The 13,094-nt window shown below is 35.5% G+C and overlaps 1 protein-coding gene across 3 annotated transcripts in view; it reads right to left on the minus strand.

The window, feature by feature from the left end:
* LOC100371354 (uncharacterized) overlaps nt 1–13,094 on the minus strand; it is a 48,993-nt gene that overhangs the window by 3,682 nt on the left and 32,217 nt on the right. For all 3 annotated transcript variants that reach the window (XM_085507807.1, XM_085507808.1, XM_006813378.3), the window contains 9 exons: nt 12,801–12,968; nt 12,164–12,359; nt 10,839–11,163; nt 8,835–8,994; nt 6,759–6,875; nt 3,439–3,552; nt 2,648–2,955; nt 1,576–1,726; nt 404–689 (listed from right to left, as the gene is read on the minus strand). In XM_085507807.1, coding sequence (XP_085363933.1) covers nt 404–689; nt 1,576–1,726; nt 2,648–2,955; nt 3,439–3,552; nt 6,759–6,875; nt 8,835–8,994; nt 10,839–11,163; nt 12,164–12,359; nt 12,801–12,968 — 1,825 coding nt within the window. The remainder of the gene's footprint in view (nt 1–403; nt 690–1,575; nt 1,727–2,647; nt 2,956–3,438; nt 3,553–6,758; nt 6,876–8,834; nt 8,995–10,838; nt 11,164–12,163; nt 12,360–12,800; nt 12,969–13,094) is intronic.

Genomic DNA, 13,094 nt, shown 5'->3' on the forward strand with positions numbered 1-13,094 from the left:
TCAATTCCAAGGTCATTTAAAATTGCATTTCAGCTTTGCTGAAAAGGCTTTTTGGTTTTTTTGTAAGGAATTTATTTTAATAATAATAATAATAATAATTATTATTATTAATTTATTTTCACTGATTTTTGATGAATTGAATGTGAAACACAGTGAAAAAAAATATACTCGCTGGATTTTATTTTCACTGAATCATCCCTTCAGCGAAATTTAAATTCCAAGCAGAAATAAAGTATTTTACAGTAAACACATGATCAAATTGAAAGACAACGAGACTGTTAACATACACTGATGAAAAACATTGAAGTTTCAATGTTTACATATATCCCACAAATTGTACAAATTCACAGTTTTAAATACTTTACATGAGACATTATTTCTGTATATGGATGTTGTTATTTACCTGGACCATCAAATGGCAATAAAGCAGATGGAATTTTAGCATGGCCAGCCAAAGGTATCAAATACATATCTTTGACATGTTTAGTGTTATTGCCAACAACACCACATCGCCGTCGACTACTAAAGTAGGAATACATGGATATATACGATACTTTTTCTTCCTCGTTGGCTGCTTGAAAACGAATGATACAGATATCTTTAGTAGCAGAGGTGCGAATTTTACTGATGTAATCATACACCTGTTCAAATGATATTCTACCACACAAGTGAAGAGTGTCCGGTAAATCCTGAAGAGATACAATACATGAATGATTAGGGACAACGTCAAAAGTTCAATGTAGGATAAAAAACTTAATTCCTTTAGTTTTTTTTCCAAACCCCCCTACCCCCCACTGAAACTTAATTGATAAATATTGACCATGGCGTCAGACTACATTCACTATTAAATACAAATTGATAATCCGACAGTAGTATGGCGTAGCAGTTGGTTGTCGGGTGGGTGTAAAAAGGCTTTACACTCGAACCAAACCATTTTCTCGTCTTGGATGTGTTTTTTTCATTTTCTGTTATTTTTGTCCATGATTGGATAGAGAAAAAAACAAATTACAAATACTCCAAGATTTTTTTGACTTCATTAAAAAATAAAATCGTTTTTGTAGGATAGAAACTTTTTGAGGTCAAAACCCCCCACCCCCAAACTAAAGCAAATAAGTTTTTTATCCGACATCGATCTTTTGACTTCGTCCCTTAGTGAGTTAGTGTAAACAAGAAAATTGTAACAATATATTCTCATTAATGACAATTAATAAAAGTCACTGTGATATCTTGTCTCAAGAACTACAGTGAATAGTTCACGGCTCCAAAGTGGTTTTACAGTATTAGTAATTACTGAATAAAGTCAATCACAATAGCAGATAAATTAATAGTGCGTTTTCATTATTGGACCAATGTTTAATATAATAAATAAAAAAATAAATAAATAAATAATATCTGAAGCGTCGGGTGTTCTTTTATTTGTTTAATTAGTTCATAAATTTGAAAGTAGCGCATATTCACATCGCCATCGTGTGTTCGAATCATGAAATTCACCGGTAAATTGACCATTCGTTTTTTTAATTTAATACAAATTTGTTGTTGTGTTTTTGGTAGAGCAGCACCACAAGATCTACTCACCGTCATAAGATTTCCTGTTGGTCCAGATACCTTATAAGACACTGTAGCAAACTTAGCTAAGTTCTGCATCACAACAAACCCTTTCCAGACAGAGATACAATCAACAGATGCAGGCGGGGACTCCGCTTCGACTGGACTCTCAGGCATAGGACTGTAAGGAGACAAAATGAATAACCATAAATGATGATGTCATCATGAGGTCTCAGAAATTGTAATGGTAACCAGAAATAAGGGTTGTATGTCTGGAAAATTGAAACACACTAGTAATGGAAGTTAAGTACCAGACTCATACCAGTCCGTCATTTCAAACACAAACACAAATTCTGATCGTTACACATAAAGAAAATATTTATGTCATCAAAAAACCAATATTACTTCAGTTTAATATCACAAATATACACGTTTAAAAATAAATCAATGAAAAAACTTAGAAAAAACTCTGAAGGTAATTGAAGGGAAAGATTGAATGCAAGAAATATTGTAAAGTGCTTCAATCTTGTGAGAGACCGATTTTCTTGACTCAGTGATAATCAACAAATTTTGTAGTAGTGAAAATTTCTTTGAGGTTCCAAGGTCCGGGGTATCAGTGACTTTCACAAAATTTTGTATTCATGAATGTCATCTAAATATTCAAATCACAAGCAACAAAAATTAAGCAGCTTAAAATAAAAGTCAACTCAAATCAGATCAGATCATGCAGAAAGAGTTAAAATAGTTGTACATTGAAGGTAACATTGTAGTTGTAAAATATGAACAAGTTTTTACTTACTGTAGAACACTTTATTTTCGCTGAAGGGATGATTCCGTGAAAATAAAATCCAGCGAATATACATTAATCTCATCAAAAATCAGTGAAAATAAATTCCAAGCAAAACGCCAGAAAAAGCCTTTTCAGCCAAAATTAATTCCAGCGAAAATAAAGTATTCCACAGTACATGATGCAACATTACATACAATGAGAGCTAACCAAAGCCGTTTTTGTATTAAATTTGCCTGCATCTGTTTACTGTTTTCGATGATGTGAGACTCACACATTCATGATATTGTTACTTTAACTAACACAAAACTTTACCTTGCTTCTACTATATCCATAGATGTTGACGGTTTTGGTGAATCAAACACACTGCTACTTTCTGTATCTTCTGATTTCACTGAATCATTTCCACTGCCTGCCACTGGGGGCACTTTAGCAGTTGGACTCAGTGCAGCAAGAATTTTAGGTTTCTTTGATGCAGATGGTTCATCACTAGGGGGCGCCATTTTACCAGTACAGATTTTACAGTTCAAATCAAACAGATGGGTTTTATGTTGTTCTGTTGTGTCAGTTAACATTACTCCAATTGGTTGAGCTTTCTCTGGTTTGGCTTTTTCCAATGGAGCCTATGTAATAAATCAGATGTTGTGAATTGTAATGAATTTTGTAACGTATCCAAGAAAGTAAGGTACAAACACATGTTGTTAAGATAGAGAAAGACTAACCAAGAATATACATTGACCGATAAAATAATGCAAGTTTGCGAAAGAACAGACAAAAATTACTCGATTTATTGGTGCTACAACAAAGCGTTGTTAATGACAATAATAGGTGTGAACAAAGAAAGACATTGGCAACTATCCTTTGCCACTTTATTATTATATGTGCACGGTAAAAAAAAAAAACTTAAGTTTTACACAATTTACCTATTTATATGCACATATTTGAAAAACAAGCCTTTAAAAGTTATATTGATATTTCTGATTTACATAAGCATGACAAATTAGTGTTCTTGTTTACTGGCAGCGACTGAATGGGAGTACCAAACAACCCAAAGATGCAGGACATGTCAAACTAAGTGATTTTTAATACAAGAAACAATATTTCACCTCCAAATCTGCAAGACTGTCCTCTTCAATTTCTATTTCTCCTTTGTGTGTTTTCTTTGTTAATTGTATGTGTCTAGATTCTTCCTCTGCTTGCTTTACCTGCATCTCCAGTGTCTGGAAAAGAAATGAAAACACAAATAATTTGCTTTTCATATTTCATTGGAAAATATTGATACATTCCTGCAGCCAATATGAAATTATGTCAACGGGAATGATACAAAATTAACAACAACAAAAATTTCCCATCATCTTAAATCTGAGATTGGTCCATATGTACATTTTCAAAGCAATCAGACTTGCAGTTTTCAAGACATAGTCAAAAATATCACTTTTTACCAAAAAATGAAGAAATCAAGACATTGAACCATGACTAAAGCTGCACACAGTTAGCCAAGGTTGAATGACAGTTTTACAATAGAAGTTTAGAAGCATTTACTGCATATGAATACAGCAGTTGTTTGCAATCTGCATAATCACAGAGAGACATGTGGATTTACATTAAGGTAGCGAGAGGGGAAACATAATTTATAGTTTAATGGAGTTTAGGACTTTCCTCGCCAGTTACTAAGCATGCAGTTATGGCAATGTATATGTTTTCAGAAAGCTGAGATATAGCAGAGTACGATCATATATGTTTCGTCTTGATATTTGCTCAGGGGATTAAGTTACGATCGTTCCCGTTAACCTCCTAAACGGAGAGTTTTCTTGCGGGATTGGCCGTTTCTCGGTGTTCCTTTTTTCTATGTTTCTGATCTTTTCACTGTTGCTTTATAAGATAATGATCTTTGAGAATGCGTCTCGAAATTGTTATGTGCCCCATAGTTCTGGAGATAAAGCCTGTTGAACTTTATGGACTAAATTTTACGAACGTCTTCCTGTTCCCAAGGCCGTAACTCAACGTCAACGGCTCACATAAACGTCCATGAGACATCATATTTTAGCCCATTTTGTGACAAGTAGATTGTGTAATTTATACATCGTTAGCGTAAAGAAAAGTGTTGAAAGTTGACATCTTCAATAGTTATGATAGTCAAAAATTGGTTTCCGTAAAACTCAATAAAACGTTTTTTTTTCAAATTTGGCCACAGATAAACAGCTAATTAATGACAAAATGTTGACCATTTCGATCATACTTCGATAAATATACAAGTATCTGATATGTGTGGAATGTTAGATCGTGAAAAATTGGTTGGTTGTTTTCTAAAACGTGACAAAACTTAGCAGTTTCTTCGAAAGTGGGTGCTAACTTGAGCAAGATGGCGCCCGCGCAATTAATTTATTCAAGTCCCTTTGTTATGTTGAACAGCGTCAACAGTACAATCGGTTCTCTAAACATAGGGCGGGCCTTCGTGACAGCATATATTTACTTACGGGATATACATGCATTCAAGTACAGATATGTTTGCATTACTCTCAGCCTATGGAGAGTGTACCGTTATCGGATTTGTTATAATCAGTTAGCTCTAAGTCAGCACTACCTGATTTGGCCGATACCCCGCCCGGGTGATCTTATGGAGGATTCGATTTTTTTTTTAGAAAAATTGGACCAAAAGATCGCCCGGGCGATGTTATGGCAGATATTACGAAGCCCATCTTGTCTGAAAAAATAACCCTGCGCTGATAAAAATGGTCTCAGAAAATGTTTAGAAAAAATAATGTTTCGCGTTGACCAAATATAATCATTCAAAGTATAAATTCAAAGTGTTTTAATACGTTGGTGAGAGGTCGCATTTTACGTAAACAAGAACATGCACTAAGAAGGAAAAGCAAGCCAAAGTCGAAACGGGGTGCATCATGGACATGACATGACACAACACACGATGCGTTAACTGAGTGAACAGTGACATCATTTTGGGGTGCAATTGAACTTCAAGTACTTCTTTGCGAAACTTGCTGTGCGGCGATGCTGACATCAAGTGTGTGTTGACCGAAGTTTGACCCCAATTCACGCACTGAACTGGCGCGTTGCCTTGGCAACCTTTTCTTTCGTGGTCCGCGCGTCGATCTAGTAAACTTATATCCGACGGTACTGTAATTACGCAACTTGTATGCAACTCTGTACTTTGAATATATCAACATCGTTTACTTGGTGCACTGCTTTTCTAATTACGCAAATTTGTTACAATATTGTACCAGCTCTGAATATTTCAACTTCGTAATGTATAGCTTTCATGATAACTACGCAAAATTCATTTTATCTTTTACTATTGTTAGGGCACTGACCCCGGGGTATTGGGTCTGTGAATATTTCAATATTACTGACTTGATAATGCGTCGCATTCGTAATAATTACGCAAACATAAACATGGGCGCATTTAAATCATTAAAAAGGATAGCAGTCAGGTGTCTACGGAAAGTCAAGAAAATAGTTTAAATACTTCGGACCACCCAGCTTGACCCGTCGACAGAAACCGCTATATCCACTGTTTTTTTATCGGTGTCACCACTCTCGTCTATCTCCGCCAATTCTGTTTTGAGTTTTCTTATTTCATCGGCGGCATCTTGAAATTCTTGTTCTAATAGTCTTTTAGCAACGTCTAAAACTTTCCGAGTGTTTTCTCTGAATGTGGTTCCAGATATAATAGAGAAGTCGGTAATCCCATATAGCTACTAAATTTACGCATTGTGCGACTACCCTTTCCAATGCCACGAGCCGCGATCACCGGCTTACGATTCACATCAAAAGAATGTCCACTCTTTTTTGACGCAGGAAAAATGTCAGTCACGGAGTTACATTTTTGATTCCACTCTGTGGGCTGACTGTAATATGAGCCCAGGTCATTTTCATTTAGATATCTTTTAACGGTGTCGGACATTTGTCGGCGGCCATATTAGGCTATATTAGGTTATTAAAACACCGAGAAAAGCTTGAATACGATAGCGTTATGTTTATCTGTGCTTCGATCGCGTAACGGACACTTCTTATAGATTACACAGGATATAATAAAGCTGGATGGTCAACAAATCAGTATGCAAATTAAATCCTTTGTCTTCAGTCTGTCATTCAACATGATATGTAAATGCAGGAAGGACATGTTCACCTACAACTAAGTTTCCGGGAATAAATTGAAATTACTCAACAAATGCATCGCGCACTGTAAATTCGGACCAAAGATAAAGAAAGTACACAATATAAGATTGCATAATCCGGGATTTTTAGAAAAAAGTTTTTTTTTCTAGTTTTTCCCCTCTCGCTACCTTAATTAATGTACAACCACAACAGCTCACATGATTAAGATTGGTATACAACAAACACAGTATTATTAGACATAAAATTCTTAAGTTACAGAGCCCAAAGAACACAGGGCAGATGTACTCACATGTTTAGCTTCTCTCTCCCTCCACTCAAAAAGTTCCTTGCATGCCATCTGTTCTGAAGTCATACCTACCAATTTAGATGGAGATATATCCCCCTTTAGAACTCTACGAAATAGACCCTGTAAAAAAAAAAGTGATTAATTTCAGACTGCAAATCTACGAAATAAAGTAAAACTCTCAAAATGGAATGGATCTTGTCAACCAGGAATGGAGTGTTATTTACACATCAATATTTTTATTGAATAGAACAACTTGTATTCAATTTTGTTATTCCATGTGACCAGAGGAAAGAAAAACTTTGGGTAAGAGACAGTCTCACATTGTCTCAAAAGTCGTCTTTTGTTCATTCTAAGTTTGGAACCCCCTCTAAACAAAATGTTGATACTTGTAAATAATCCATGTGTGTAATACTATACATCAGTTATTAATTTTGAAGTTGTGTACATTGGTATCCACTGTCAGTTGTGTGTTGGGCTTGCACATTTAACACACAACATTATAACCTTTTTGACCTAATGTGTTTTCTTCCTTTTTTGTTTGTGTGTGTTGCTCTGTATTTTCCTTCAAACATTTTCGTAATATCAACCAGTGTGAGATTGAACTATATCAAATGAAATCAAATAAAAAACAAAGAAAGCTTAGAAAAACCTCCTGTGTGCTGAGAGTACTGAAGACACATTAAAAATTAATTCAAAATTTCTTGTACTTGAGATTGAGGGAAAACTAATTATGTAAATCAGGTAACTAATATGAACTGATTTGGGTGTAAAACTAGTAAGGTCTGCGTAATGTAATATCTATGTACCAAGTTTCATTGAAATGTGATTAGAACAAAAAAATTATGAATTATTATGAACAAATTTGTTTTAACCCCAAATTAAACAGGCCTGTCCTATGTACCATTTGAAGAATAATTTAACATTGTTTACAGTGATAACAGCTCAATGTCCAAATGAAGCTTACCCATTCACGCTAATCGCAATAAACATCGTACTCTTGAATAGGCGTCAATAATGACTACGATAAAACTCTATTTTAGGTGTCAGGAATGATTGAAATGACTGAAAAATGATGTCAAAATACACCTTAAAAGTCCCATTTTATTTTTTTAAATCCCATTTTATTTGTTCAATCCAAACTGCCATTTAACGGCCCAGGGCGAAATTGCGGCAGAATCTGGTCCCTCAAATAAGGGACATGTGAGCTTTGATTATAACCAGATATATTGCACTGGGTCGGGGAAATACAAACTGTCCCAGTTGCTAAACTTCCATGTATCTTTTGTCCAATGGGTACCTGTACTTCAAACATTCGCAAGTTTTCCTAGGTGGTACAAGACAGCTTTGTCTTTTGACCTATTAGTTTTGTGCTGACCTCTTTCTTAATGTTTTGTTTTCCTTGTCATAATACTCACTGATTGATTACTTTGTTTTGATTTTGAGTTACAACTAGGCCACAACCTTTGCTTTTACCGTGAAACATGGGGAAGCCGTGAAACATGGGGAAGTTTACGTCAATTTGACGGACATTCCATTTTCTAAAAACTAATGAAGCACACTGTCTATCATCCCATTTTTTTTTCATTAGCTGATTTCTATTCTGAAAAATCAACCGTTTGAAAATGCACCTTAATTTTGACTCTAAAAACATGTCAGATTCCCAAAACAAACTATTTAAAACGGCCGAAATTTTGAGTTTTCATGGTGCATACATACAGACATACAGACAGGGTAGCTGCAAAGACTCCCTTTTGTGCTTCGCACACGGGGATCAAAAAATACAAATGTTTGTAACCTAACTAGTTTCTGAATTATGAGTCGCAATTGTATGAACTGTATTATACTTTAGGTAAACTGCTAAATTTGAGACTGCCCTTTTTTATTTGCTTTTATTTCATCAAAGCTTTCAACATAACAAAATACCAAGTGGTTTTAAATTTACTGAATTTTTACACGTTTGTCATGGTCCTAACACAAAGAACAATATCAGTCTTTTCTCTTTTTAGTTGTAGAAGATCTTCATAACCCAAAAAACAAATTTGATCAAATACTGAGAGTAAAAGGTTCATGATATATCACCTTATTATTGACGTCTTTCAAGTTGAACATCAAAGTGCGATACTTCGCTTTGTACTTGGAACTTGTATCCTGGTATAATTTGAACAATTCATGTTCTATGCGGTTTACCACTTTTTCAATTTCTTCAGACCGTAACTTGATGCCCCGGCTTTCTCTAGCTCTACAAAAAATATATATTTAAATCAATTGTACCAATACATTCATTGAAAAAGCGTCGTGTTCGTCGCACTGCGCATGTGCAGCATTTGTGTTGATCAACAATGATTTCCCATAATCCAATGTGCTCTTCTAATGGAAATCACAAGTATGAGGTTTAACCTGGGCTCGACATGCACTGATCGCCGCCGGTGACTCTTTCCATACATTCCAATCACCTATTAATTACCTAATTAAAGCTTGGAAATGTCTCAGTTTGTACCCGTTGATCTGGCAACAGTAAAGTCGCCATCTTTGTTTATATGAGATCCATATATCTCACGCATGCATGGCGACTACCGTAAAAATCATATTTGAGGCCACATGCCGTTTTCCCATCAAAATCAAAGCCAAACGATTGCACTACAACAACGGTAAATCTCTTCCGGGTTTCTTTTACCACGAGGTCGCTGAACTACATTAACATATTTAAATGAGCTATGGTAATTTGAGAATTTATGAGAATTTTGAGAGCTATGAGAATTTAACACTTTTGACGATAAAAAAAAATAAGAAAATAAATATATATTACATTTAATAATATACTGAGTATTTTTTGTTATCATGCTAAAATTTTTTTTGATTGACTTTTTTATTTGTTTATTTTAATTTCCCTGATGTCTAAATTAAATATGGAATGTACAGTCACTCTGCCGGAAGTTGAACATGCCGGAAGTTGAACATGCCAGTAGTCGAACGCAATCGACTGTGCATGGAAGGTACTAATGTTAACACCTTCCATGGACTGTGTCAGACGGCTGTCTCTCAGTTGTAACCTATACCGGTGCTAACGAATTAGTCTATTCAAGAGATTGTAGTATACAGTACCGTAATCTGCAAATGCATACAAATCTACTTGTAGATAATATTTATTGTGCAGTATGTTATACAGTGTGAAATTTTGTTTGTGTACAAGTTTGTCTGTGTGTAAAAATCCGAAAGTGCCTTAGAATCACAACAAAGTTGCAATCAAGTGTTGTGCATCTCATTAGCATATCATTATCCCTTCCGGCCTTTGTTTTCTGAAAAAAATTCCCACTGTTACCGAAGTGAATGCTCTAATTAAAGCCGCACCAAAACTTCACGCATCTGAATTCGTCCATTGAAAAAATGAATTTTAATTAAAGCCGCGGCCTCAATTAGGAATTTTACGGTTCTGCCCTTTAAGCATATTTGCTATATTACTGGTACTGGTAGAAGTGCATTTCCAAATAATGTGTACAAAAATTGCTTGTATTGTACACTTGATCATTAAAATACAACTTGTTTGACGATAGACGCACTTTTGACATTTACATGATGATGACGACGACGTCGACGACGGCGGCGGCGCTGACAATGATGATGCTGCTGCTCAGAGTCCTTGGAACATTGCAATATCCCTTACAACATTGCCAGCAATGTTTGTTTTTACTTTGCCACTTTCAATCCCAACAAACAATTCAATCTTATGAATGTTCCACATTTGCACACAGTGAATGATTATCTGATCACAAAAAAATATAATTTTATTTCAAATTTTAGGTACCCATGAAAGATAGTGGGATATGCAAATAAGTGTTGTTAATCTCGCCAGGTTGAAGATAAAAAGGTCATAAGAAACACCACTGTCAATGTTCAGAGGAACATTACAATGTTGCAAGCTGTTTTCCTGATCAGTGTATTTTGTATTACAATGCTACTGTAAGCTAATCTTCATACTGTAAGCTAATCGTCTTTTGAGTCAACAATTTTACACAATACAAAGATTGAAATCATTCTGGGTTTGGAGTTACTGAGAACGCAGCTTTGAAAGATTTGAAAACCCACCTTCCAATCATTTGTTCTTTTAATGTTTTTCTGACGTTATGTCTAACATCACTCTGTGATGGAGGAGGTGGAGGGGCTGCTGGTTTGGAATGTCGTTTCCTTCTGCGAGGTGGCTCTTTACTCAGTTCTTGTTCTTGTTCCTTCCTGTGTTTTCTTTCTTTTCTATGCTCCTTTTCCAACCTGTTTTCCATTTCCTTTCTGTGCTCCTTTTCTTTCCTACGCTCTCTTTCTTTCCTGTGCCCATTTTCCCGTTCCTCACGTTCACGCTGGTGGTCTCGTTCTTTTCTTTCATCTCTCTTCTTTTCATGCGCTTCTTTTTCTTTTGCTATGAAGTTTGAAACAATGCCCTGTAAAATGCATGTCTAGAAAACCGTGCATACTTTATAGAATTCTCTTTACATAAAGTGGAATTTTTCACAGTTATTGAAACCTGTCAAGTGTATGTGAAAATATATGGAGTCTTGCACAGCACAATTTACTCAATATGGTGACGGGACAGAGCAATGGCCGACAAGAAAAATCAACTGTTGAAAACCATTATCGTTCTGTCGCTATTTTAATTTGAAGAAACACCTTCCCGAACAACAAAAAACAAAGTCATCATTGGATCTTAGTACTGTAAAATCTGTATTAGAAGCCTCATCCCTAATAAATCACCATTTTTTATATGTGTAGATGCTCTAATAGAAGCTGCATCCCCTCTGTTGCATTGTACAATTTTATTAGAAGCTGCGGCTTTTAATAGAGATTTTACGAAACAAAAATAATCTCTAACAGGGCATATGGCAAATACACGTGTAAAAATATTATTCATAAAATGTTTAATTAACCAAAAATTAGTGAAGACAGCTGTTATCTTTTTATGTTGTCGTAAACTGTAGTCAAGTGGTAGTTTAGCGCGGTAACTGAGCGCTTCAGTTTTCACGAAGATATGAGTTGAGCGTACGCTCACTTTCAAAAGTAAGCGTGGGGACAAATCATGGAATGCTGGTAATGTAATGAAAGCTACTCTCAGTTTAACATGAAGTTAACCCAGGCATGAGATAGAGGTCTAGACACATACACCTACGGCCCGGGAGGTATGTAAATTAGTCTCTAGGTGGTAGTTGAGCGCGGAAACTGAGTTCCTCAGTTTTCACGAAGATACGAGTTGAGCGTACCCTCATTTTCAAAAGTAAGCATGGAGACAAACCATGGAATTCTGGTGATGTAATGAAAGCTACGCTCAGTTTAACACAGACTTGGTACAAATGTGACTCAATTTATGAAAAGAAAAGAAATAATGAAACATTGAGTGATTAAAAGTCTCAGAATGAGTAACTAACCTGGTTGTGACATGCCAGCATATCTGTGTTGAATTCCTGGTCTTAATATTTCATAAGAACCATGTCTTATCAGCCAAGGGAATAAATGTTCAACTGTTGGTGCAGAGATACCTGCTAGCATTCTCCCTGTATGCCGCTCAATTACAGCTATCCTATCATCAGCTTTCAGTTTTACATCAACTGATTTATTTCCACTCTGCAATTAAGAAAATGATGCAACCAGGAATTGCGTTAACCCCATATTTTGCTTCCTGGACTCCAATTGTTGAAGAGGGACCCAGTTTTTTAGGCAAGCTGGGGTCCAATCAAGTTATCCAGGGTAAAATTTCAATTTCTTAAAATTTTGTAAGTGGGACTCGTCTTGCTAAGACACTGGCACAAACCCTGTGCAATTATGCAAGATGCAGACAACCTACATCATTTCTTTGTAGTTGCCTAGATACAGTATTTATGTTCATTCAAATCACATTGCACAATCTCTCAGTGCAGTTCACAAATCATATTGAGACATATATAAAACCTTTTTTTATTTTAGACTAATATTTTTTTCAAATACTGTTTCAGTACCATAATGTCAATCAAATTCCATATCACCAGTGACCAACATAACTTTATACACAAACTTATTCTCATTTACCTGGCCATCTGCTTTAGTTTGGACTCCATGTGTTCTTTCTCTGTCTTTTTCTATCATTCTTAGCGATTCCTTTACATGTCGTTCAAGACACTCGTTACCACAATAAACAGTGTTTTCTTTCGCCCATTTACCACAACGTGATCCAATACAGTACTGCTGTGGTAGAGGCTAGAAATTGGAAAGTGTGAAAATGATTCAATATTTGGCTGTTTCTAGTGGCTTACAGATATCACAAACATTGTATAAATAAATTACTATTATTGTGATTCTAGTAACTTTAATTGATTATCCAAG

This window comes from Saccoglossus kowalevskii, chromosome 14, assembly GCF_978046115.1.
Source record: "Saccoglossus kowalevskii chromosome 14, keSacKowa6.1, whole genome shotgun sequence".
In the NCBI taxonomy this organism is placed as follows: domain Eukaryota; kingdom Metazoa; phylum Hemichordata; class Enteropneusta; family Harrimaniidae; genus Saccoglossus; species Saccoglossus kowalevskii.